The 27,196-nt window shown below is 43.4% G+C and overlaps 1 protein-coding gene across 3 annotated transcripts; it reads left to right on the forward strand.

The window, feature by feature from the left end:
• The first annotated feature begins 34 nt into the window (after positions 1 to 34).
• TMBIM6 (transmembrane BAX inhibitor motif containing 6) lies at positions 35 to 22,080 on the forward strand. Of its 3 annotated transcripts, none has more exons than XM_027106195.1 (10): positions 35 to 150; positions 12,493 to 12,580; positions 13,198 to 13,306; positions 15,691 to 15,811; positions 17,041 to 17,089; positions 17,192 to 17,289; positions 17,492 to 17,571; positions 18,050 to 18,150; positions 18,842 to 18,917; positions 20,060 to 22,080. In XM_027106195.1, the coding sequence occupies exons 2-10, from the start codon at positions 12,525 to 12,527 to the stop codon at positions 20,081 to 20,083; spliced, it is 714 nt and encodes a 237-aa protein (XP_026961996.1). In that variant the 5' UTR covers positions 35 to 150; positions 12,493 to 12,524; the 3' UTR covers positions 20,084 to 22,080. The 3 variants fall into 3 exon arrangements, with proteins under 3 accessions (XP_026961996.1, XP_026961998.1, XP_026961997.1); XM_027106197.1 differs by lacking the exon at positions 35 to 150 and adding an exon at positions 457 to 653; XM_027106196.1 differs by lacking the exon at positions 35 to 150 and adding an exon at positions 582 to 870.
• The last annotated feature ends 5,116 nt before the right edge of the window (positions 22,081 to 27,196 follow it).

The raw sequence follows: 27,196 nt of genomic DNA on the forward strand, positions 1-27,196 counted from the left end.
CAATGAGGACTTGCCTTAAGCGGAACGCGGGGGCGGGGCTTCCCTCGAGGGGCGGACGCGAGGTAAAGAGTCCGGAGCGGACCCTGGGAGAGTCAGAAGCACATCCGGTGGTAGGAGAGCTGTCTGGGCTCCTGAGCGGTGGGTCAGAAGGTACGTCTGAAGCTAGGACTGCGCAAGCCGGGAGTGAGAAATGGAAAGAGGGTTAGCAGTTGTTGCTTGAGCAAGAGTGGGAGTAGTCTCCGTTTTCGGACTGACTGCATCCTGGGGAAAGTGGGCCCTGGTCGACAACTGGACTCCGGAAAGCTAGGCGGGGAGGGGAGGAAAACGAGAACTACTACCGCGCCTGCGCAACCGTACCGGAGCGGGGGAGGGGCGGGGACGAGTCCAAGGCGCGTTTTCTGCATGCTAGCGCTAGCGAAGGCTCCTTCTTGGCCTTCTTTCTCCCCCCCCCCCCCCCCATTGCGCGTCCCTCCTCCTCCTCCGCCCGGTGTAGACGGCCCAGGCCCAACCTCGATCCCTTGAATTCAGGGCACGTCCCCCGCACCTTCCTTCCGAGGAGAATGAAAGCGAAACCTTACGGGTTTGTGGTCATCGCCGCCCCACCCGACAGATCCCTGGCCTGCTGGGGGTCCTCTTGGCCGGGCCCCATTTGGGTGAGCGGCGGGGGCTGGGACTCAGGAGGGCCTGGTCCGGCAGGCTGCCCTGTCACGGCGGGGCGGGTGATGTCACACTCCTCTGTGACCCGCGAGGCTCCTTAGTTACTTGGAAGCCAACAGCAGAGGCGGGAGGTGAGGAGAGACCCGGGCCAGGCCTGGCTTGCCAGGCCCCCAGGGCGGCCCCGCTCTGGTCTGATTGGTTACCTTTGGACAGGTGAGGTGGCTTTAGCTTTGCTTGGTCCTGGGCCTTGTGGGCGTCTTTCTCAAAGTTCGCTCAGGAAAGGCGTCGTTGGGCGGTTGTTTTTCTTTTTTTCTTGGACGTACTTGCTGGAGCTGTGGTATTTTTGTGTGTTTATTAAGTGAGGAATTGCAGCCCGGTGCCAGCCCAGGTTGCATTGCCTGCCGCATGAGCCTTTCATTGACCAAACAACAACAAAAACCTTTCTGAACTTGAGTCTCTGTTCCAGTAATAGTTAACTTGTGAATGTGTAATCACGTAGAAGAGCTGACTGTGCCTGAAACATAGACAAAAATTTCAAGGTTAAAGGTTAGTGGCGAATGGGCTTTTCTAGTTACTTATTTATTTCAAGTTTATCTTTTGGTTGTATGTGTAGTTTAAGAATTAAGTTCAAGAAAGATAAAAGTTTCATAACTACATTTCTTACAGCTTCTGCAAACACATTTCTGTAATTATTTGATTTACCCTCTTTGGTGTTTTATTATTCCTCCTTGTCTAATTTTTTTTTGGCCTGGCTTCAAGAGTATGTTGACATTTGGATTCTCTGCCATTTTCCTCCAGTGGGGTCAGAATGGTTGAATCCTTGAGAAGTGCAGTCTGTAATTTGGATTCAGAGTTTCCTTCTTCCATTATTCATTTTGTTGTGGAAACCTGACTTAGTACCCTCTTTCTTCCCTTCTCTCCCTTCCCCAGTATTGATCCAGTGAAGTCTCACTCTCCTAAAGAATAGGAAAGGTAAAATTAATCTAGATGTTTGGTCAGCATTTCCACGTCTTTTCTTGATTTATGCATATGGTTCGTACTTACTGTAGAAATGCTGAAAAATGCAGAAAAGTATAATAGGAATCAACATATGTTTGTTGTTTTACAATTTCTCTTGACCTATAGCTGAAACTATAGGAAAACTTGCTTTTCAGCTGTAGGGTGTAATAGTAGAAAGAGCACCAGGGTTGAGAGGTCAGAAGATCCCTAACCTGATTCTGGCTCTACTATTTAAAAAAATCATAATTATTTATTTATTTATTTTTGGCTGCATTAGGGGTGTTCGTTGCTGCGCGTGGGCTTTCTCTAGTCGCGGCGAGCGGGGGCTTCTCCTTGCGGTGGCTTCTCTTGTTGCGGAGCACGGGCTCTAGGCGCGCGGGCTTCAGTAGTTGCTCTGCGTCATGTTGGATCTTCCCGGACCAGGGCTCGAATCCGTGTCCCCTGCATTGGCAGGCGGATTCCTAACCACTGCGCCACCAGGGAAGCTCTACTATTTCAACTTTCTGATGTTGGTCAGTACTAATGTCCATTTAATGTCCATTGTAAAGTGTTTAGCACTTTACAATAATTTCACACAGATTTTCTTATCGGCATTCATTGAGCTTAGTAGAGCAGGTGTTAGCTAATCATCCTTCCAGATGAGGAAGCCTAGATGACCTTAGGTAAAATGATTTCCCCAAAGTTATGTGGTAGAATATGGCAGGACTTGTGACTCCAAATCGAGTGCTCGTGCCACTATTATGCTGCCTTTTTGAACTTACTTTTTAAACTTTAAAGTGGGACTAATCATTCTTGCCCTTTCTTCATGTGTGTGATGGTCAAAGGGAATAGTGTATATAATAAAACACTTTGAAATTTGTTTAATTTCATATAAGTGCAGTCAGTGGTATTGTTATAAAAGGTACTATTGCTAGCCTGAAGAGTTTCACTTTATTTCATAAACTACCCAAAGGTATGAGTCTCCTCTGGGAAGACACTGAATATTCTCTTGAGGCACTATCCTGCTAAATTTTCCTTTGCTACTTTGACTTGGCTGTAGAATCCGCTAGAAGTGTCTTTTACTCCACCTTGTTTTCCTCTAGAGTTTCTAACCAAATTTCATGAAGTAGCTTTTATATTATACATACTCATTTTTGTTTTCAAAACCAGTATTCAAACCAAGGAGAGAAAAACTGTAGAGACTGGTTTTTAGGGCCACTTCAGTGGCCCTCTATTAAGGTAGGCTCCTCTCTGAGCCAGCGGGGGAATGTTGATTTGTGGTCGCAACACTTGATTAGATGATGGGGGTCTAGATTTACTCTAGAGACTTCAGTGTGGGGGGGTGCTTACAGGGAAAAGTGTGAGAAAAGTTCCTGAACAATTAACTGGAATCCAGAACACTTGGGAAAAAAAGGGCTTCAAGGATGAGGGCTGAGTGGGTGTGCTGTTTGTCCTAATCTATGTCTACTCTCATTTGGGCTAAATATGGTTTTATTGGGCAGGGATTGCTGGTTTATACTGGAGGATGATTATGTATTTAGGACATTGGGACCGTTCTGCGATTCAGTGTCTGTCAAACAGTTGTGCTTATAGAGAGGGAGATTCAGCAAAGCGTGTCAGTTTGATGCAAAAAATAATAATAATTTATTGAAGGAAGTAGGCATTCCATCTCCAGTTACTGGTTTGGTTCTGAGGCAGCCTCCTAGAGATTCAGGGTTACCTAATCCAGGGATTTTGGTTCAAGTTAAGGGATGGGCTGGGACATCTAGAGTCCAAATCTAGGACAATCAAAGCCCAGCCCTAGTCGAGACAGAATTTCTTGTTATTCCTGAAATCAAACTGACCTACCTCCTAGGGGTTGCAAGGAAAGCATCAAGCTAATAAACATTTACTTCATCAAATTCTCTACCACATCACATTATCACTTAGTGGTCATTAGGCTGTCTCAAAACACCTTTGTGGTCCTGGGGGACAGGAGGTACCGTGTAAATGTGCCAGAGGAGAGGCATGCCATTTAAACAAAAGTCATTTTAATCAGTAGTAAGATTTACCAGTTTCCTTCAAATTCCAGTTTATAATTTTCTTAGACTCCCCCTCCCCGCCATTTAATTTTACTCTCTCATTTGGGTAAATATTATGCCTTCAGGATGTAGCTAGCTGTGAGTTAGTGATTCAATTATATATATATATATATTTTTTTAACATCTTTATTGGAGTATAATTGCTTTACAATGGTTTGTTAGTTTCTGTTTTATAACAAAGTGAATCAGCTATACATACACATATATCCCCATATCTCCTCCCTCTTGCATCTCCTTCCCACCCTCCCTATCCCACCCCTCTAGGTGGTCACAGAGCACTGAGCTGATCTCCCTCTGCTATGTGGCTGCTTCGCAGTAGCTATCTGTTTTACATTTGGTAGTGTATATATGTCCATGCCACTCTCTCACTTTGTCCCAGCTTACCCTTCCCCCTCCCTGTGTCCTCAAGTCCATTTTCAACATCTGCGTCTTTATTCCTGTCCTGCCCCTAGGTTCTTCAGAACCAGTTTTTTTTTTTTAGTTCCATTTACATGTGTTAGCATACAGTATTTGTTTTTCTCTTTCTGACTTACTTCACTCTGTGTGACAGACTCTAGGCCTATCCACCTCACTACAAATAACTCAATTTCGTTTCTTTTTTATGGCTGAGTAATATTCCATTGTATAAATGTGCCACAACTTCTTTATCCATTCATCCATCGATGGACACTTAGGTTGCTTCCATGTCCCGGCCATTGTAAATAGTGCTGCAGTGAACATTATGGTATATGACTCTTTTTGAATTATGGTTTTCTCTGGGTATATGCCCAGTAGTGGGGTTGCTGGGTCGTATGGTAGTTCTATTTTTAGTTTTTTAAGGAACCTCCATACTATTTTCCATAGTGGCTGTATCAGTTTACATTCCCACCAACAGTGCAAGAAGGTTCCCTTTTCTCCACACCCTCTCCAGCATTTATTGTTTGTAGATTTTTTGATGGCCATTCTGGCTGGTGTGAGGTGATACCTCACTGTAGTTTTGATTTGCATTACTCTAATGATTACTGATGTTGAGCATCCTTTCATGTGTTTGTTGGCAATTTGTATATCTTCTTTGGAGAAATGTCTATTTAGGTCTTCTGCCCATTTTTGGATTGGGTTGTTTGTTTTTTTGATATTGAGCTGCATGAGCTGCTTGTAAATTTTGGAGATTAATCCTTTGTCAGTTGCTTCATTTGTAAATATTTTTTCCCATTCTGAGGGTTGTCTTTTCGTCTTGTTTATGGTTTCCTTTGCTGTGCAAAAGCTTTGAAGTTTCATTAGGTCCCATTTGTCTTTGTTTTTATTTCCATTTCTCTAGGAGGTGGGTCAAAAAGGATCTTGCTGTGATTTATGTCATAGAGCGTTCTGCCTATGATTTCCTCTAAGAGTTTTATAATGTCTGGCCTTACATTTAGGTCTTTAATCCATTTTGAGTTTATTTTTGTGTATGGTGTTAGGGAGTGTTCTAATTTCATTCATAAATGTAGCTGTCCAGTTTTCCCAGCACCACTTATTGAAGAGGCTGTCTTTTCTCCATTGTATATTCTTGCCTCCTTTATCAAAAATAAGGTGACCATATGTGCATGGGTTTATCTCTGGGCTTTCTATCCTGTTCCATTGATCTATATTTCTGTTTTTGTTCCAGTACCATACTGTCTTGATTACTGTAGCTTTGTAGTATAGTCCAAAGTCCGGGAGCCTGATTCCTCCAGCTCTGTTTTTCTTTCTCAAGATTGCTTTGGCTATTCGGGGTCTTTTGTGTTTCCATACAAATGGTGAAATGTTTTGTTCTAGTTCTGTGAAAAATGCCATTGGTAGTTTGATAGGGATTGCATTGAATCTGTAGATTGTTTTGGGTAGTATAGTCATTTTCAGTGTTGATTCTTCCAATCCAAGACATGGTATGTCTCTCCATCTGTTTGTATCATCTTTAATTTTTTTCATCAGTGTCTTACAGTTTTCTGCATCCAGGTCTTTTGTCTCCTTAGGTAGGTTTATTCCAAGGTATTTTATTCTTTTTGTTGCAGTGGTAAATGGGAGGGTTTCCTTAATTTCTCTTTCAGATTTTTCATCATTATTGTACAGGAATGCACGAGATCTCTGTGCATTAATTTTGTATCCTGCTACTTTACCAAATTCATTGATTAGCTCTGGTAGTTTTCTGGTAGCATCTTTAGGATTCTCTATGTATAGTATGTTGTCATCTGCAAACAGTGGCACCGTTACTCCTTCTTTTCCAATTTGGATTCCTTTTATTTCATTTTCTTCTCTGATTGCTGTGGCTAAAACTTCCAAAACTGTGTTGAATAATAGTGGTGAGAGTTGCCAACCTTGTCTTGTTCCTGCTCTTAGAGGAAATGGTTTCCGTTTCTCACCATTGAGAACGGTGTTGGCTGTAGGTTTGTCATATATGGCCTTTATTATGTAGAGGTAAGTTCCCTCTATGCCTACTTTCTGGAGGGTTTTTATCATAAGTGGGTGTTGAATTTTGTCAAAAGCTTTTTCTGCATCTATTGAGATGATCATATGGTTTTTCTCCTTCACTTTGTTAATGTGGTGTATCACCTTGATTGATTTGTGTATACTGAAGAATCCTTGCATTCTTGGGATAAACCCCAGTTGCTCATGGTGTATGATCCTTTTAATGTGCTGTTGGATTCTGTTTGGTAGTATTTTGTTGAGGATTTTTGCATCTATGTTCATCAGTGATATTGGCCTGTAGTTTCTTTTCTTTGTGACATCTTTTTCTGGTTTTGGTATCAGGGTGACGGTGGCCTTGTAGGATGAGTTTGGGAATGTTCCTTACTTGCTGTATTTTGGAAGAGTTTGAGAAGGATAGGTGTTAGCTCTTCTGTAAATGTTTGTTAGAATTTGCTTGTGAAGCCATCTGGTCCTGGGCTTTTGTTTGTTGGAAGATTTTTAATCAGTTTCAGTGCTTGTGATTGGTCTGTTTATATTTTCTGTTTCTTCCTAGTTCAGTCTCAGAGGTTGTGCTTTTCTAAGAATTTGTCCATTTCTTCCAGGTTGTCCATTTTATTGACATATAGCTGCTTGTAGTAATCTCTCATGATCCTTTGTATTTCTGCAGTGTCAGTTGTTACTTCTCCTTTTTCTTTCTTTTTTTTTTGGGGGGGTGGGCCTCTCACTGTTGCGGCCTCTCCTGTTGCGCAGCGCAGGCTCAGCAGCCATGGCTCACGGGCCTAGCCGCTCCGCGGCATGTGGAATCTTCCCGGACCAGGGCACGAACCCGTGTCCCCTGCATCGGCAGGCGGACTCTCAACCACTGCGCCACCAGGGAAGCCCCTCCTTTTTCATTTCTAATTCTTGAATAATACATATAAAAATTAAAATACAGAGCATATGTAAATTAGGCCTATGATAAATGTCTTCTAAAACTAGATTTTTTTTTAAATGTGGACCATTTTTAAAGTCTTTATTGAATTTGTTACAATATTGCTTCTGTTTTATGTTTTGGTTTTTTGGCCACTAGGCATGTGGGATCTTAGCTCCCAGACTAGGGATTGAACCCTTACCCCCTCCATTGGAAGTGGAAGGTGAAGTCTTAACCACTGGACTGCCAGGGAAGTCCCTAAAACTAGACTTCTAAAAGGGAAAATCATCACCTGTAGCCTGTGAAGGGTGTGTTTGGAACATTCATTAAATGATTATAGACAACAACAAAAATTTAAGAAAAGGGGGAAAATCGTGCACTGAGGACATGAGAGTAATGAATTACACTAGTAAAAACAATGGTTAATATATTGAGCTGGTCTTATGTACGAAGCACTGTTCTTAGCATAAAGCACTATTCTTAGCACGAAGCACTAGTCTTAGCACGTTGTATTATCTCACTTAGTCCTCATCCGTATGAAGTAGGGAATATTAAGTGTTACTATTTTACAAATGAGGAAACTGAAGCACAGTGAGGTTAAGTGCCAGAAACTTGCTCCATCACACAGCTAAGGAAGTAGCCAAGATTCAAACGCAGCAGGCTGTGCTCTTAACCACTATGCTAGGGACATGGTTGTAGAGTCTACAAACTATTCAGTAGAAAGAACTACTAAAAAAAATTACAATTCCCCCCCCACCACCACCACCTTTTTTTGTTTAACCACAGGAGATTTTTCTTCTCTCAAGTATCAATTTGGTCCCTTTTGGGGGTGTGGGAACAGGATTCAAGATGGTTGAATTACTACAACAGGAATGAAGAATCATATAATTCGTGCACTGAATGTTTAATTAAATGTGTGAACAATGTTTCTTTGGTTGGTTTAATGTTGGTAAATTGTATACACTGAGGTAGCTTCTCGGCTGGATCCAGGAGTCAGCAAGCTTTTCTTTGTTAAAGGCAAGGATTTTTTAAAAATGAATACTAAATGCATGATTGTTTTGCATAGCTTTTGGCCACTTGGCCATGTTTCATATGCATTGTACTTAGTAGTTGTTGGAATAAGATTGAGGAGAATTTTTTTTTTTAATTTAAGGCTTGGCTGTTGATAATATTTTGTTTTAGGACATGGGTAAGGAAGATTCTTAGAAAACAACAAGAGATTTAACAATATGTAAGAAGACAAAGATGTTAATTGATAAGAATATCTGTCTCCTCCTACCTGCCCCTGCTGCCCTTCCCTCCTCAAACAAAAGCAGACTCCAGGAATACCTAACTCAGGACAGTGTGTTTACTTGAGTTTTTCTATCTTGATAAACCTATGCAGTAAGGGTTTTTTTGTTTTTGTTTTTTTGGCAGCATTGGATCTTCGTTGCTTCACGCGGGCTTTCTCTAGTTGTGGCTAGCTGGGGCTACTCCTTGTTGCGGTGTGTGCGCTTCTTGTGGTGGCTTCTCTTGTTGTGGAGCACGGGCGCTAGGTGCATGGGCTCCAGTAGTTGTGGCGCGCGGGTTCTAGAGCACAGGCTCAGTGGCTGTGGCGCATGGGCTTAGTTGCTCCATGGCATGTGGGATCTTCCCAGACCAGTGCTCGAACCCGTGGCCCCTGCATTGACAGGGGGATTCTTATCCACTTCGCCACCAGGGAAGTCCTATTGTGCAATAAGTTTTTTGTTTTGTTTTCGGGTGGCTCTGGCAGAGAGGCTGGCCTGGGGAACCACGGATGGTGACACTTCCAACAAAGCTTGAGCAATATATGCATGACAAAGTTTGACAAGTTTTGGTATCCTGCCTTTCAAAGGATGAAGGCATAAAATGAGTCTCTAAACTAAATTAAAGGAATTTGGTTATGTAACACCTGAACATTTACTTCTCATTTACAAATGCAGTGCAGGCAAATTTCCCATGGGTCTCTGAGGCACTGTCCACCTCCCTGTTTTAGATTTGAGTATAGAACTCTGTATGAGTTGGGGTCCAGGGTGAGACAGACTATTGCTGGTATCCGTTCCGTAATGGGCTTCAGTGTATGTTAGGGGGAGTCCTATAATGAATAATTTTTGAGTAACTTGTAGTATACGTTTTCCCTTTATTTTGGTAAAATATATATAACATAAAATTTATCATTTTAATGTACTTTTACATTTATTTTTATTTTTTATTTTGTTTATTTTTTTGGCCGAGCTGCACGGCTTGCAGGATCTTAGTTCCTTGACCAGGGACTGAACCTGGGCACTTGGCAGTGAAAATGCGGAGTCCCAACCACTGGACTGCCAGGGAATTCCCTGTACTTTTTTTTTAAAACCGAGATTTTCGCTTAACTAGGGGGGCCCCTCTGGAATGTTAGCCGAGTTACTTGGTTAATGGTTTTGAATACTTCAAGCCCTGTTGAGAGCTGTCTGTCCCTGGGACTGAAAATACTTTTGGTATGGGAGCTGCTATTTTTGAGTTATGAATGCAATTTAATCTTGTTCAGCTGAGTTTGCATATGAACCATTGAAACGTAGATACCTTTTCTCTACAGCTTCTGAGCACAAGTAGTTGAGGCTAAGATAGAAAACTGGTAAGTTTAGTCTATCTGGCAAAAGTTATAAGAACAGTTTTTTTTGTTTTGTTTTGGTTTTTTTGCGTTACGCGGGCCTCTCACTGTTGTGGCCTCTCCCGTTGCGGAGCACAGGCTCCGGACGCGCAGGCTCAGCGGCCATGGCTCACGGGCCCAGCTGCTGCGCGGCATGTGGGATCTTCCCGGACCAGGGCACGAACCTGTGTCCCCTGCATCGGTAGGCGGACTCTCAACCACTGAGCCACCAGGGAAGCCCTAAGAACAGTTTTAACTCATTACTTACCTGTATGTTAGTTCTTGTCTGTCTAGAACAGACCGAGAGCAAACTGTCATATGTTTCCTTGATTCTAAGACCTAACTTTTTTCTCCTCTAATTTTAACAGTTCTGAAATTATGTCACATATACATCATATCATATTTATTAAATGTATATTTTATTGCATTTTTCCCCATGAAGCTGCCGCTACTAAAATTGCTGTGTACCTTTGCATCTAGAAAATTTGGTGATTACATATTTCACTTAAATTTTAGAGTTGGTAGTAATGTTGGAAAACTGGTTTTAATTAATTTTTTAATGATTTTAAATTGCAAGGCACTAAATCATGGAGAAATTCATATTTGATACCTCTATCCCTACCCTCACAACCTTTGATGGTTTTGGTTTTTCCATCAGCAGTTGTAAGAGAGACAGTCAGTACCCCCTGGGAAATGCCAGAGAGCAAACTGACATTCTCCCCTCGCACAGTTTCCATTCATTGGGGTCTGGTTACAGAGTGTTGCCCCTTTCTGACTAATAATCCCCAGGGTATTTGCAGATTTAACACACACCCCCCCCCCCCACACACTTCAACTCTTGAAATTGGAAGCAAGAGGCACTCTAGCTTTGTTGTGAATACTGAGAAACTTGGCTCTGAAGGTTGCTTCAGTGCTGTTGCAAGTTCTGTCTAGGGATGTCATTAAGGCAGTTAATGGAAGCTTTAAACAAAGACAATTTCCAGGTGCTGGATTCTGCCATCCTGTAAGTGTGTTCTCTAGAGGACGGATTCATCATGGTTATGGAAGGCTTTGGTTGGCCGTGCAAAAGCCTGCAACCATCGCACCATCTAGATCAAGAGGGCCCAGAACCCCGTGACTTAGAGGTGAGAGGAACAGCTTTAGTAGGTTCTGCAGCTTCTCACTGTATCTATCCTTAAGAACAAAACTAACAATACAATTGAGGTGAGTAGGGATGTTGGTGAGAAAGGAAAGAGGAAATCAGAGAAAGCAAGCCAGCCATTGTAATTGTTCCATATATGAGAGAGAGCCTCAGGAAACACGCGGTAGTGATGCTTGTGAACTCTAAGGATGGCATCTTTCCACTGGCCCAGAATTCCTCGGGAAGTCATTTTGGGGATTGTTACTTTTATTGCCTGGATTAATTTTGCTGAGTTTTGGGCTAGGTGCCGATAGAATGGGTGTGAGTAGTAGGCCTGTCTTTGAAACAACTTAGCTTTAATCCCCTCCTCTCCACTGTTTTTGGCTGATTTGAAATGAATGGGTATTATGGGTCTAATAAGAATCTGGAGGATTGATATTTAGGAAGGATGAAAGCTCTTGATTAGATTTTTAGTTCTGTAGGTTAAATGTGTTTATTTAGGATTGCATGTGAGATAGGGGAGAGAGCAAAACTTAAGATCCTGACTTTATGGTAACCTGGTTGTAGTTCAGTTTTAAAATGCCCTTTCTGACACTTGGGACAGTTGACAAGATCTGAATAAGGTCTGTAGATTAGGTAATGGTATTGTATTGTTAATTTACTGATTTTGATCATTGTTTTCAGGATATACATACTGAAGTGTTTAGATGTAAAGAGGCATTGTGTCTTGCATAGTTAGGAAAAGGTCTCCATATATTGCTATATAGAGGGGGGGGATAAAGCAGATATGGTGACACACTAACATTTAGGAAATCTGGGTGAAGTGTGCAGAAATTCCTTGTACTATTCCCACTCTTCTGTAAGAAAGGTTCTGAGATTGTGTTTTAAAAAATTCTCTCTGCACAAATTTCTTTTTCATGGAGGAACTTTCCTCTTTTTAAAACTGTGGCTCCCTTACAGTTCAGTTCTAAATTGCATTGGGTGGAAAGTTTCTAAATGTATATTTAAAAAATGCAAGCCCTAGTGTCAGATCCAGCTTTATAATTTTTCTTCTTTATCTTTAAACTTCTGTGCCTTTGCTGAGGGAATTCTCTGGCATCTTGAAAAAATGACAAGTTGCCTTATGTTCCAGTAAGACTGGGTCCCTTTAACTAGCTTGCTAATAGAGAATTTCTCAAAGAAACAAACTGTCTTTTAAAGGGGCAGGATGGGGCTTCCCTGGTGGTGCAGCGGTTGAGCGTCTGCCTGCCGATGCAGGGGACATGGGTTCGTGCCCCGGTCTGGGAAGATCCCACATGCCACGGAGCGGCTGGGCCCGTGAGCCATGACCTCTGAGCCTGTGTGTCCAGAGCCTGGGCTCCACAACGGGAGAGGCCACAACAGTGAGAGGCCCGCGTACCGAAGGAAAAAAAAAAAAAAGATGTTAAAGGGGCAGGTTATCTTCTGAAAGAATAGAAATCAAATGCTAGTAATGAAACAGTTTGGGGAGAAGAAGATGGGTTCCTCTGTCCCCTTTAAAATGGTTGCGTATGATTGCAAATGTATTCTAGAAGGAAATATATAAAAATGCAAATGGTGGTGTTAGGGCAGTGGGATTTTAGATATAACTTTCATTTTTCCAAACTTGTATGTTGCTGTTTTTCATAAGAAAGTTGTTTGTTATTTTGTGTGTCCTTGTATCTTTAAAATTACTTTTCTTATTTCCTTGATTCCACAGAGTGGAGGCTGTGTCCCACAGAATCTAGCATCATGAACATATTTGATCGGAAGATCAACTTTGATGCACTCCTTAAATTTTCCCACATGTAAGTGCTTTGACCTTAACTGTACTTTCTTATTACATTTCCCTTTATATCTTGTTTCTTTTCCTTTTCCTGGTGTATTAACTTTTGTACGTGTAAACTAACATACTAACTTTGCTAGAATCCAGAGGATCTGATAAAAGCACCCAAAGTCTAAGGGCTGCGGTGTGGTCGCTGGAAAGCCATTTAGTTATTTTAGTTTGGGTAATGATTGTTCATAGTTTGGGCATTGGGGCTTTCCTCAGCATTTAAGATTTTCTGTTTGTTAACCTAGTTTTCAAAGCATTCTTTTTTTTGTTTTGTTTTGTTTTGTTTTGTGGTACGTGGGCCTCTCACTGTTGTGGCCTCTCCCGTTGCGGAGCGCAGGCTCAGCGGCCATGGCCCACGGGCCCAGCCCCTCTGCGGCACGTGGGATCTTCCCGGACCGGGGCATGAACCCGTGTCCTCTGCATCGGCAGGTGGACTCTCAACCACTGCGCCACCAGGGAAGCCCCCAAAGCATTCTTTTTTTATTGTACCAAAACTTTCACATATTCCCTGGGAAGAAGAAGGAAAATTATTCTTAGCTTAGAGATGAGATTGGTCCTGGAGTAATGGCCATTATTAACATTGTTTCCTAGAACCCCCTCGACGCAGCAGCACCTGAAGAAGGTCTATGCCAGTTTTGCCCTCTGTATGTTTGTGGCGGCTGCCGGGGCCTATGTCCATGTGGTCACCCATTTCATTCAGGTAAGAGCAGTTTTCTCCTCTAGTTGCTGTGGCCCAAATCGCATTAGGAAGACACTAGCTCAGCAGGGTAGTACAAGCCTATGTCCTTCCTTAATACTTCTCAGTAGTTTGGGATCTGAACCCAGCCAGAGCCAGTTGTAAATCAGGACATGCAGAACCATTTAATTTTTCTGCCAACTCTGCCTTCTCTAGATGCTGAAAACAGGATGTTTTGACCCTGACACTGAACGGTGTGCTGCTGACACACAAGACCCCCACCCACTGGGGAGAGGTCTGCGTGCTGGGGTGGTTTTGCACAGTAACCTTTTTATCTTTTCTTCCTCTTTTTTTGCCTGAATGACTGTGTAGTACTGGGGTACAAAACACTGATTGTATGATTATCAGGAGAGACAGGGTTGAGACCTTTAAGGATTTGGCCCATTTTATTCTTTGAGAAACTCATTTTCCTTTGTTGAGTGAGAGTTTGAGTTTGGCTAGAAGCAATAAAAGGGATGGTTGAGGAATACTCGAAAGTTTGAAGCTCACTAACCAAGACCTGTCCCTTTTGGAGTGGCCTTTTTAGTGTAAGTACAGGGATGCAGCTTAGTTGGCATTTGGCACTGCTGAGGAGTGGCGTGATCAGGCATCCCCACGCTCAGGCACCTCCTGGCACAGGCTGTGTGAAAAATTGCTCTAGACACTCAGAGATAGGGCTTTGATCCCTCGAGTTCAGACTAAAACATATTCTACCTTTGAGGCAAAAGTGGCCCTTTTGGTTTCTGGTTGTGTTTTGTTTGTTTTTTAAAGTAATATAGTGAAATATAGTCATCCTCATTATTCATGGATTCCGTATTTGTGATTTACCTACTCAGCAAAATTCATTTGTAACCCTAAAATCAGTTCTAATGGTGTTTTTGTGGACCTTTGCAGCCATACACAGATTGGCAAAAAATTCGAGCTGTCCATTGCACCATGTTCTAGCTGAGGTTGAATGTGGCAACACTGCCTTCTTTCAAGCTCTCATACTGTAAACAAGTGTCTTTTTCATAGTCTATTTAGTGCCACATTTTCGGCATTTTTATAATTTTTCTTGGTGATTTTGATGTTTAAAATGGCCTCAGGCATAGTGCTAAAAAGTGCTGAGTGGTATTACTAAGTGCAAGACTGTGATGTGCCTTGTAGAGAAAATACGTGTGTTAGATAAGCTTTGTTCAGGCATGAATTACAGTGCGGCTGGGCACGAGTTCTATGTTGATGAGTCGACAGTATATATCCAAGTGTCTTTAAACAGAAAAGACATATACGACAAGGTTTTGTATTGACCAGTTGATAAAAATGTGACAGGAGGCTCGAAAGAGCTTAAACCTTTACTTCCTCCAGGAGCATTTGTTCAGTATCACTGATTCATTGCTTACAGTGGCCGTATAGAGCAGAACTACTGTGAAAACTGAGGATTGATTCTACCTTTAAAAGAAGGAAGAAACTTTGGTGTCTACATACATCCTTGATGATTTTCCTCTCTTTCTAATGCTTGTAACTTTTCCCACTTGCTTTAAAACAAAATTTTTTTTCTTATAAAACTAATGCATGTTCATTGTAGAGAATTTAGAAAACAGACTAGTGATAAGAAGGAAATATAAAACTCCATAATCCCATCATCCTAAATTAACTTAACATTTTGGTTCTTACTCTCTGTCTTAGTTCATTCTGGCTGCTATAACAGAATACCATAAACTGGGTGGCTTAAACAACAAACGTTTCTCAGAGTTTGGGAGGCTGGGAAGTCCAAGATCATGATAGGTGCTGGCAGATTTGTTCTGTGGTGAGGGCCAGCTTCTCCCGTGTCATCACGTGGTAGAAGGGGCAGGGGAGCTCTCTGGGATCTCTTTTATAAGGTCACTAATCTCCCTTTGTGAAGGCTCCACCCTTATGATCTAATCACCTTCCAAAGACCCCACCTCCAAATACCATTAAATTGAGGGTTAGGATTTAAACATGAATTTGAGGGGGGAGCACAATGATTCAGTTTTTTCTGTGTGTGTGTATATACATTTGTGTGTGTGTGTGTGTTTTAAAGTGATCAAAGAGAGGTCATTCCTACTTGTTCTGCAGATTGGAATATGCTTCAAGCACTTGTCACTTTGATTCATCTTTTCTGTTTCTTGGGTCAGACTCATAATTTGACTTGGGCAGTTACAGTTGATGGACTGCCTCCAGCATCCACCATGGTCCTGACCTTGTCCTTCAAGCTTCTGGTTTTTCTCCTCAGCCCTCACTGCCTTTTCTGCTGCCTCCAGGTTAGAAGCAAATATTAGGAAGTCCAGGTGAATATTTGAACCCAATAAGGTCTCTTGCAAAATAAATTTGATACTTTCAAGTGTTTAATTATTGACTGGATCTGACAGGCTGGCCTGCTCTCTGCCTTGGGCTCCCTGGGGTTGATGATTTGGCTGATGGCAACACCTCATAGCCATGAAACTGAGCAAAAAAGACTGGGACTTCTTGCTGGATTTGCTTTCCTTACAGGTACGTTAAGGGATTGGTTGAATTTTGAGGGAGGGACACTGTATTTTTAGTATCTCTTTAGATTAAGGCCCAAGATATATATTTATTCAGATGCACCCCAGCTGGCACACTGTACCATCCTGTCTTGTATTTGAGTGTGCCTTGTATTGCTTTCTTATTTCGTATAGGTGCATCTTGCTTCCCCATCTAGAGGGCTCTTTGTGACTAGTGTCTGTGACTTCTACTTTTGTATCCAAAAATAAGCATTTCTGTGCTTGAATGAATGAGGTTTAAGAGCTTAGGTAGCATAGCTTGTTAATGGTGGACATGGGACTAAACTAGGCCAAGGATCTGACTTAGTTGAACTCACACTGGCAACTATCATAGGAGCATCTGTTCTGAATCTTGTGGACAGTTAATTAAAGTCATACATTGAGATCCATCCTACAGGGCACTTTGCTGATTCTCAAGAAAAGAATTAAAAGTGCAGATCTTCTAGAATTGTCATTAAGGAAAACAGGTCTCAAAGTACATAGTAAAAATATTTGCAAAGCAACATTTGAGTTAGTACAACTCGTTCTGAGTGCGTCTAATCTATACAGTGTTGAAGAAATTGTAGAAAGGAAGGGATTTAGAGATTAAGATTTTTAAATCAGGGAAAGCTAGTTTTTGAAGGTATTAAAGGGGTGGGATTATCAGAAGGAGAGAAAAGCCAGAGTAGAGGAGATGTTGGAGCTGGAACAGGTTGCCGCTGCACCCTTCTGTTGGCAGGTGTCCACCTGCAGAACCGGTCTGGCCTTTTCTTCTACAGAGGGAGTCAGCCTTCATGACTACAGGTTGTTGGCCACAAGGCACTGCTTTGCTCTTTATCCTTTTCATCTAATTCCTGATCTGGCCTACATTACAGTCTCACATCACTGCTCTTCAGAGTTTTGCAGCCTTATAATTTAGCTGGAAAATGTTTGACATGCCTGCTTCATTTTTCCTAATGTCTATTCCTACTGGGTCATCTATGATTTTCAGCCAAGGGGACAGTTGTGCAGGTCTGTCCATAAATAACTCAGTCGAGTATTTGTTCTCTGGAAAACAGTTAAGGATGGAAGAGAGAAAGATTTAATTACGTTAGTCCACTTGTTTTGTTGTTTTCTAGGACTGTAGGCATGCCCATGCTATTGATGATCAGCTTTGGGATGAGAATCCTCTTCAGAAATTGGTGTTAATGCTGTGTTCTGCGGCTTTTTGTTTTCTAGGAGTTGGCCTGGGCCCTGCTCTGGACTTGTGCATTGCCATCAACCCCAGGTAACTATTACTAGTGTCTTATGAATATACCTTCTAAATATACCTTCTAAGTATAGGTTATATACCTGTAGCCCTTGATATAATGGTCTTTTCCCTTAACAGCATCCTTCCCACCGCCTTCCTGGGCACAGCAATGATCTTCACCTGCTTCACCCTGAGTGCACTCTATGCCAGGCGCCGTAGCTACCTCTTTCTGGGAGGTATGTGTGGACTGGAAAATAGGGAGAGAGTCTCCACTTTAGCCAGAATTCTCACTAGGACCTTTCCCCTCACCTCCAACTTGTGACTGTTGGGTTGAAATTGAAAGCCTTCATTTTGGGGGGCAAGTAAAGAATGGCCTTAATGGGATTGCTTTGCTTCGCTTTGGCTTTTCTCAAGATGGCTTTTCGTCTTCTCTTACAGGTGTCTTGATGTCGGCCATGAGCCTGATGCTCTTGTCTTCCCTGGGGAATCTTTTCTTCGGATCCTTTTGGCTTTTCCAGGTGAGATTTGCATATACCTTTGCAGCAGCCATTTACCTTGCATTTCTTTTTCTTGCTTAACCCCCTATAGCCAAGATAGACTAAGAATTCTCATCTTTGTGGGGCAGTGCTCCTGAAGCCTCGCCACTCACCCTCCCAGGACGGAGCCTTCTGCTACAGGTGGAAATACAAACTGAACAGGGGTTGGACATTGCAGTGGAGATGGTTTGCTCAGAGATCATTTTTCTAAAGCCAGTCCAGCAGTGGCTCCTTGTTAAAATGATGGAAGCTCTTCCAGTGACCTGAAAAAATAAGTGCAGAATTGTACGTAGGGAAGTAATATGGTCTTCACTGTGGGCTTCAGTTCCCACGAATGTTAATGTCAGTAGGGTTAGCATTAGATGTACTTTCAAGTGGCCAAGGGCCAGAAAGAGGTATGGCTGTTTTTTCTCTACAATGTCTACCACATGGTAACCTCATCTCATTCTTCTTTTGTTAGGCAAACCTGTATGTGGGACTGGTGGTCATGTGTGGCTTTGTCCTTTTTGATACTCAGCTCATTATTGAAAAGGCTGAAAATGGAGATAAAGATTATATCTGGTGAGTGTGAAGCCTGGTCTTTAATGAGTATGAAGCGGAGAGGCATACTCTTCCATTCGACGACTCTTCTCTCATTCTCTGGGATGATCTTTTGCTTGACTCCCCTTTCTTTCCACGTCGGTAGGAATAAGAGTGGCCCAGATGGCACTGGCTGACCTCTGTGGCCACAGGGGCATACATGATCGGATAGCCATGGTTTTGGAACTGTGCACTAAAAAGCATCGTTTCCCTCAATTCCTGAAAGACATCAGATTTTTAAAAGTTGGACTAATAATATGTATTTAATTATCCATACTTTGAATAGTGGTTACCTCTAGGCAGAGGAGAGGGAAAGGAATCTTTCACCTTTTACTCTTAATACTGTTGTATTCTTTAAACCTTTAACAATGAGAAGAAGATATGCATATAATTTTTTTAATGTAGTAATCCTCTCAGAATCTCAACTAGTTAATGGTAGTTCCAGGGTTCAGACTTAGGCCTCTGCAGAGTCTAAATTTTCTTTTCTCTGTGCTCCATGGCTTCGCTGAGTTGAAGAGGATCTCAGACACTAGAGTTTTACTTAGTTGGTGGTGGAGTGTTGGTGAAGTTGACTCTTGGGGTTGGGGCAGGGTTTCTGTGTTCTGCACCTTTGTGGGCTTGTGGATAAAGGAAAGTGGGAAGTGCAGTTTGTGACCTGGTTCTTCTCTTTCAGGCACTGCGTTGACCTCTTCTTAGATTTCGTTACTCTCTTCAGAAAACTCATGATGATCCTGGCTATGAATGAGAAGGTTAGCACCACCTAAAGATGAAAGACTGGCTCCTGAGCTCAGCATCTATGTGAACTTAAAGCTTGAGAACTTGCTCACACTGTGTGGGTCCAGGGTAACTGTAAGGCAGGCCGCTGAGTAAGAGTTCAACTAGAAGTCTTTAGCTGTTGGAGAAAAAGGAACAAGTAAAAATCATCCTTTTTTTTTTTTTTTTTTCTTTTTTAAATGAATCCCTGAGATTAGTATCAAAAGGAAAAGAGTTTTAGTGGCAACAAGAAACAATCTACTATATGAGGAATTTAAAGGCTGTAAAGATAGTTGTGACTCAAAAAGATATCCTAGAGGATTTATAGAATACCACCAGCTTTTGTATATATATTTTAGAAATAGGCCAGTTTTACCCATTTGTTAGTCTTAATTTTTTTCAAGAGAGGCATTCTATATAGGGTTAGTGAGTGGCAGACATCATCCATTCCAGTAGTAGGGGAACAAATGAAAGCACAGGCCTTTCTTTACAGAACTTAAGGTGGAATGTGAGTCGGTGCAGTGGTGATGGAAGCAGTTGACCAGATGGGATTGGTGGTCCTCTGTCTGGTCTGTACCGCGATTGGACTGAGGACCAAGCAGGTCCTCCAGTTTCAGTCAAAACAACATCCTTTTCATCCATGTAGTGATACCCTGGGCTTCCCCCAGTGCAATGAAGAGTTCAACTGGACTGTATTATTTCGAATGCTGATTTATGCTGAGGATTTATGCTTTCTTCTCAGGCCTAATGGAAAGTTGATCTTGGCTTGGTCTTGGCCTCTCGTTTAGTTATTTTAGGGTACACCACTGGTCTGCAGCCTTCAGTGGTTGGGATCTGAGCTGTCGTGGTTGTGAGTAGCCAGGAGTGGGTAGGCAGCCCACCTGGCTACTCATGGGGTAGCAACGGGAACAGCTGCTTAACCTTTATTCTTGTCAAGTCTGTAGCAACTTGGGAGACCACCAGCAGAAGATGGTTAAGATTTAGTTCCTCCTATACTGAAGGAGCATCTCTCCTCCGTTTTTACTGTCCGGATCCCTTCCAATCACTAACCAAAGGCAGTGAGGTATCGGCTGACTCAAGAGTTTTAGCTTAAATGTCAATGCCAGAAGTTAACTGGGTAATTTCCCTCCATTTCTAGGATAAGAAGAAGGAGAAGAAGTGAAATGACCATCCAGCCTTCCCCAGTTTGACTTCCTCTCCCTTCGCCCCTCATTTCCTCTTTGCACACATTACAGGTGGCGTGTTCTGTGATAATGAAAAGCATCAGAAAAGCTTTTGTACTTTGTGGTTTTCTCTGTTTTGAATTTTTTGATCAAAAAACTGATTAGCAAATTATAGTTTGGAGTTTGGCTTCATATTTTTGGGGTTCTTCCCTGCTCCCTTTTCTGTCATCCCCCACCCCTAGCCTCTTCCTCTGCTCAGGCAGCCAGTCCGCCGTGATGAGCGGGATCTGCAGAGTCCGCCTCGCGACTGCGCTTCACCCAGTGGACCTGAACTGTTCGGTAGAGACGCCTTGCTCGGCCCTTCTTCCCGCAGCGTTGTTTGCTTTATGTGCGTTTCCTATGGGACTAGGCAGTGTGTTTTCCATTGGAAAGACGTTTGCTGGTCCCATTGCTACTCAGGCTTATTATGTCTGAGCCGCCGACCCCTGCAGAGAACATGAAAAGCCTCTTCTGGTGGGTGCTTCGCTTCCCCTGAGCTGCCGGAGTCACTGCTGCTCCGGCAGACGTGCCTTCCTGCCTTGCCATCACAGAAGGAGTGTGGATTTGTGTGGGTTCCCTTTCCATTCCCTTGTCCGGCCCTTGGAATCTGCCTGCCTTCCATCCGTGGGGTGGGAGGGTTTCAGCACAAAGGGAAATTCTTGTCAGGCATCTATGAAGTGGCTGATTATGTATGGCAAGATATAATGTAGAGTTCCCAGACTTGCCCTTTTTTTTTGTTAAATTGATCACTACCTTGGTTACTGAGTGGCCTCTACCAGGTGGCTGTGATTAAAGGTCCCGGGAGAGGAAGGATAGAGAAGGGGCATGGCTGAGCCTCTGAGGTAATTGTGACTAATCCTGCCAGACCCAGATGAGGGCCTGTTTGGGGCAGGGGAGAGTAGTATCTCCCCCATTAACTGAGTGGGTCTTTGTTCATACCAGTGGCACGGGCCGTGATGGCTTGGGAGGCAGCGTTCATAACAGTCCTTAGGTGCGTTTTTGTCTTATCTTGGGCACTAATAGGTAGTGTCAGGCCAGAGATTTGGGGCAGTAGATACGTGTCCATTTTACAGATGCACTTCAGGTTTTGGTCTGTTCACCTGTTTCTGGAAATCTGCAGCGTTCTTTAGGCAGGGGCTGGGCGACCAAACCTGCAAGACTTCTGCTTTCCTACAGCTCTGTGTTTGCAAGTGTGTGTGTGGGGCAGTACTAACGGGGTCACCAGCTCCTTCCCTGTGAGCTGCCACAGCCACAGCTGGCACAGAAGGTCAGGCAGCCTTGGGAGCATTTGCAGCTCTGGCTACTCACAGGGCTTCAACGTAAGGGGAACTGAGCCATCGAAAACTCATTGCTAGTAGGACACCATTTTTGGCTTTCCCTGTTCACAGCCAGTACAGTTTGACCCAGTGGCTACTGGTTCACAGCGCACCACGTCACTGTGCCATCCCATGAAACAGTTTTGTTCCCAGGCTGTGTGATTCCTGGAGTGGCATGCCACTCGGAATGGCTCGCTGCTGCAGAGGATGCTGCCCTCTGATTAAACTGCTGTCTCCAGCCTGTGGCTTGAGACTTTACTAAAAGGGATTTCCTTCCCATTCAGCCCCCAATAGCAACTCTCCCTACATTTGTTGATTCTCTGCTAGGCCTGAGAATCTGAGTTACATCTCCTGAAGCCAAACTCCACCTCTTGTGCTTTTTTTGCTTGGGATGATGAGTTTTTCTTTAGAAACAGTGCCAAGAATGACAAGATATAAAAAACTACTTTTAAAGAAAATGCCTAACAGGTTTTTAATACAGTAATCACTGTAATTATCACTTTCTTTTCAAGTTCTTTGGTTTCCAGCTCAGGCTGCATTCTCTAACTCATACTGTGAAGACAAAGGTGTTTTTGATTCAGAAATATATGGAATCTACATAGTCTTAATTTGTAAAAAATAAAGAAAATTCCTTAACCTTTCCTTGTGTAAGTGTGTGTGAAATCCAAGGCCACAGCTGAACGGGAGGTTTGGGGTGCTGTCTGACTTCTTGTTCTTGGGGCTGGGAGTAGGACAGGATTAAGTTTGCTCTAGGTATGAATAGAAATAAAGAGACCCCCACTTGGGCCTCTCAGTCTGTAGCCCCAGCTTGCCACAGATGTTGGGGATATTCTCTGTTCCATACACAGACCAGGCCTTTTTCTGGTCCTCCTCCTACCCAGCCTTTATCATAGGGGGTTCATGGTAGCAGCACGTGTAGTTGGTTCCAGTATACAGCCAAGCTTTGCCATTTGGGGATGCATAATGGAAAAAGCATGACAATTCACTCATTTTGCAAGTACCGTGGTCTGCAATATCTGTGGTCACCCACTGGGCCTGGCTCTATTCCCGACGGTAGAAATCATCAGTGAAAATACAAAAATCCTTGTCCTCATAGAGTTCATGTATGTGATTATAAACCAAAATTTGCATTACAGTCAGGTTACTCCATTTTGTCACACTTGCCCTCTGGTTGTCACCCTCATTGTAAACAGCTTCCTGTTACTCTGACTCCTGGCTGAGGCCCCAGCTGAGGTGGAGCAGGAAATGTGAGGTGTTTCAGGTACTATCTTCGCACCCTCAATCTTTGTAACCAGAGCAGGGCAGTGAGCTCCCTTTTAGTCTCCCAGCTAGCCCATCAGTCACAAGTTAAACAGAAGAGGTTAACACACCGCTGTTCCACGCCTAGCAGACCTGCAGGCTGAGCTAGAGCGGGGAAGGCATCGGTGGGCAGCAGAAGTGGAAGGATGTCTGTGCTGGGAGAATAGACAGTCTGTTCTGTGAAGCAGGGGATCAGATGGGGGCGTCCACTTGGTGTCAGGTAATGTGCTCCATGCTGGGGCTAGAGGTGGATATAGTTACTGCTTTTCAGTCATCATGGCGGAGCAGTGCAGGAGAGCTACATGCAGACATTAAGTTCTTACAGGTAAACACGGCCATGGATAACAGAGAGCCCTGCTCCTGGTTCAGGGAAAAGTGTGTTGGAGATGATAACCTGAACTAAGGTGAAATCTCGAAGACTGAGTCAAGTGAGACAAGGGATGAGGTTAGAAAGGCAGTGGTAGGAGTGGGTGTTTTCAGGTCAAGGGATTAGTATGAGAAAAGGCACAGGAGTGTGATTCAGCATGGGGAGTGCTGGGAGTGCGATTGCTGGGTTGTAAATTTTACGGAGCGGACCAGTAGGAAATGAGAAGGGGGGGGTAAACGATAACTGAGGGCCTGCTGTTTGGTGCTAAGGAGCTGGCCTTGTCCTGACGGCAGCAGAGAGCACTGAAGGGCTTCTTGAGCAAGGGAATGGTCAGATTTATGTCCTCACATCTCAGGTGACTAGAGAGTAGACTGGGGGAAAGGGGCTAGTTGAAAGGCAATTATACACTACTGCCCAGATGTGATCTCTCTCCTGTCTCACGAAAAGGAAGCAGAGCTCCTTGGAGAAATGGCCCAGGAAATGTACAAGATGAACCTGGAACATAATGTTCTGCCAGAAAGCAAAGGAGCTGTCAAAGGTGACTACTGTAGTATCATTCAGAAGGACTCGGGGGCTAATCTAAAGAGGCTCCTCCTGGCCAAAGATGGGATAATTTGAGCATCAGTAAACTCAAAAGTTCATGATATTTTTAAAATATTGGTCAGCTTTGGTGGATGCTAGAAACCAGTCACTTCGTCAATAAACAGCAGCATCTATCCTTTCTTTTCTGTATAAACTGTACTTCAGGGTAATCAAAAAGTCAGTAAAAGTTTCTCTCTATAGGGGCTTCCCTGGTGGCGCAGTGGTTGAGAATCTGCCTGCTAATGCGGGGGACACGGGTTCGAGCCCTGGTCTGGGAGGATCCCACATGCCGCGGAGCAACTAGGCCCGTGAGCCACAACTACTGAGCCTGCGTGTCTGGAGCCTGTGCTCCGCAACAAGAGAGACTGCGACGGTGAGAGGCCCGCGCACCGCGATGAGGAGTGGCCCCGCTTGCCACAGCTAGAGAAAGCCCTCGCACAGAAACTAAGACCCAACACAGCAAAAATAAATAAGTCAATTAATAAACTCTTACCCCCAACATCTTTAAAAAATATGTTTCTCTCTATAGAAGTACTCCAGCTATTACATGAAGGAATTATAGGATTAGTATCACTATTTTAACTGACGAAATAATGAAGCTAGGAGATGATGATCAATAGCCAACAACATCATATTAAGAGACGAGCTGACATATGCCTCCTGATGGAAGTAAGCAACACGTCCAAAAAGTTGAATCTCAGGCATATTACATTCTAGATCAAGTACCAGTTTACAGGGAAGACGGGTCAGAGGACCATGTTAAATGACATAATGGGGATGCAAGCCACAAAATCTAGTAAAACTGTAAGGACAAACCTAGATTCTTTTTTAAGAAAAAGAAAAGGCGAAGAAGGAAGAACGCAATTAAAAAACAACAACAACAATAGAGGGAAAGGAACCTAGAGGTTAAGACTTACGAGCCATATCAAGAAAATGGCAATGATGTAGACCTGAATTGGATCCTGATTCAAATAAACCAACTGTAAAGGAGAGAGAGGGAGAGAGAGGGAGAACTGGGGCAACTTGAACCTGTGGTAACCATTCTCCAGGATGCCCACCCACCCCTCAAAAATCCTGGCCTCCTGGCATTCATACCCTCTACGTGGAAGCAGGCTGGTACTTATAATGGGACGAATACTGCAGAACTGTGTGATTTACGCAGCTTGGTCATGAAGGGCATTGCAGCTTCCTCCTTGGCTCTCTGGTGCCAAGGAGGGAAACCAGGCATGGGATCAGGGCCGTTCAAGCTGCCCCGTGGAGAGTGCTTGCAGAGGGGACCCAAGCCACAGCCAGCACTGAGTTGCCAGCCAGTGTGATTGAGCCACCTGGAAAGCGGATCCTCCAGGAACTGTCAAGCTTTCAAGTGACTGCAATCTCAGGAGACACTGAGCCGGAACTAGCTAAGCTGCTCCTGAATTCCTGACCCACAGAAACTGAGTGACAGTAAATGTTTATTGTTATTTTAAACCACTAAGTTACACAGCAATAGATAACTAATACCAACACAGACTAGATAGTTGAGGATTTAAAGTATTGCTAATGCTAAGTATATAATATAATTAATATAAATACTGCTAATCATGTAATTGTGATGATGTTCTTTAAAAGTTATCTTTTAGAGGTGCATACTGAAATATCTATAGATGTATTAATATGCTGTCTGAGATTCGCTTCAAAATAATACAGTTAGGGACTTCCCTGGTGGCGCAGTGGTTAAGAATCCGCCTGCCAATGCAGGGGACACGGGTTCGAGCCCTGGTCCCGGAAGATCCCACATGCCGTGGAGCAGCTAAGCCCGTGCACCACAACTACTGAGGCCTCGTGCCGCAACTGCTGAAGCCCGCGCACCTAGAGCCTGGGCTCTGCAAAAAGAGAAGCCGCTGCAATGAGAAGCCCGTGCACCGCAACAAAGAGTAGCCCCTGCTCGCTGCAACTAGAGAAAGCCTGCATACAGCAACGAAGACCCAACGCAGCCATAAATAAATAAATAATGAGGTTAGGTGGCAGCAGGGAGTGGAGGGTATAGGTGAAGTGAATGGTCATGAGTTTATATTAGTCGTAGCTGGGCAATGGACATATTCGCTGTATTATTCTCTCTACCTTTTTGTACGGTTGAAATTTTCTATAATAGTTTTTTAAAAAAAGGTACTTAGCAATGGTCCAGGCAAGAGAAAAGATGGTGTGAAATAGAACAGTTGTTATAAGGATAGGAAGGTAGACAATGAAATAAAATATTCAGGAGGGGAAATGTCCAGGCCTTAGTGAATGAATAGATGCAGAGAGGAGAGAGAGAAGAATCTAGGGTAACTCTCAGGTGTCCGGACGGTCCTACCAGCCACTTGCCAGCTCTGCAAACTTGGGAGACTCAGTCAGCCTTTCTGTGTCTCATTTTCCCATGTGTAAAATGGAGGTAAAAACACACTTACCTCATAGGATGATTGTGAGGATTAAGTTAATTAAAACATGTAAAGAAAGCACTTAGTACGGTGTTTGGCGCGTAGTAAATCCTCCAAGCCTTAGCTCTTCCACTGGGGAAGCCCAGGACTGGGGGTGGGGAGGCCACCATCAGGGATTTCCACAAAGGTGCCAGGAGGCCTTTGCATATAAATCTGAAGCTCGGGGAGAAGTCAGGGATAGACATGTGGATGACTCGGCACATTTTAAACCCATACGAACGAGTCAGCTCCTTGAACAGACACTTCACCAAAACAGATACACAAATAGCAAATAAGCACATGAAAAGCTCTTAAACCTCATTAGGTGTTAGGCAAATGCAAATGAAGTCAACCACGAAATACCACTATACACTGATGAGGATGGCTAAAATTTTTTTTGTTAATTGTGATAAAACCAAGTACTGATGAGAAGTGGAGCCACTGGATCCCTCACACTGCCAAGCGGTGAGGTAAAATGGTACAACCTCTGGAAAACAACTGGCAGTTTCTTCTAAAATTAAACATGTATTAACCACACAACGTAGCGATTGCACTACTGGGTATTTATCCTAGAGAAATAAAAATTTGTATCCACGCAAAAATCTGAACAGAATGTTCAGAGAAGCTTTATTTGTAATAGCCAAAAACTGGAAACGATCCAAACATCCTTCAACAGGGGAATGTACACACTAACTAATACATGCATGTAAATACATGCAGAGTAGCGATGGAATGCTACTCTGCAATAAAAAGGAAAAGCTATAGATACATACAACTCAGGTACATCTCAAAGGCATTATTTTATGAAGATGGAGTGAGCCCAGTGGAATTCCAGGAACCTCACCATTTAAGGAGCATATGGAAATCTTTTAAATCTGTGCACTACCCTCAAACTCAACTCCTGCTGCCTAGGTGCAGGCCCTACTGAATCTGGCCTGGAATATTGCTCCAGCCTCCTCACCGGCCTCCGAGTACCCAGCCTTGGGTCTCTCCCGTGCACTCTGCACACTATTTCTAGACGAATCTTTCTGATGGCGAGCACTGAACTTTTCAATGACTCATTTTTGCTGTCAG

Source organism: Aethalodelphis obliquidens, unplaced genomic scaffold (genome assembly GCF_003676395.1).
Source record: "Aethalodelphis obliquidens isolate GAN/ISIS:26980383/991018 unplaced genomic scaffold, ASM367639v1 scaffold8, whole genome shotgun sequence".
NCBI classification, from domain to species: Eukaryota; Metazoa; Chordata; class Mammalia; order Artiodactyla; family Delphinidae; genus Aethalodelphis; species Aethalodelphis obliquidens.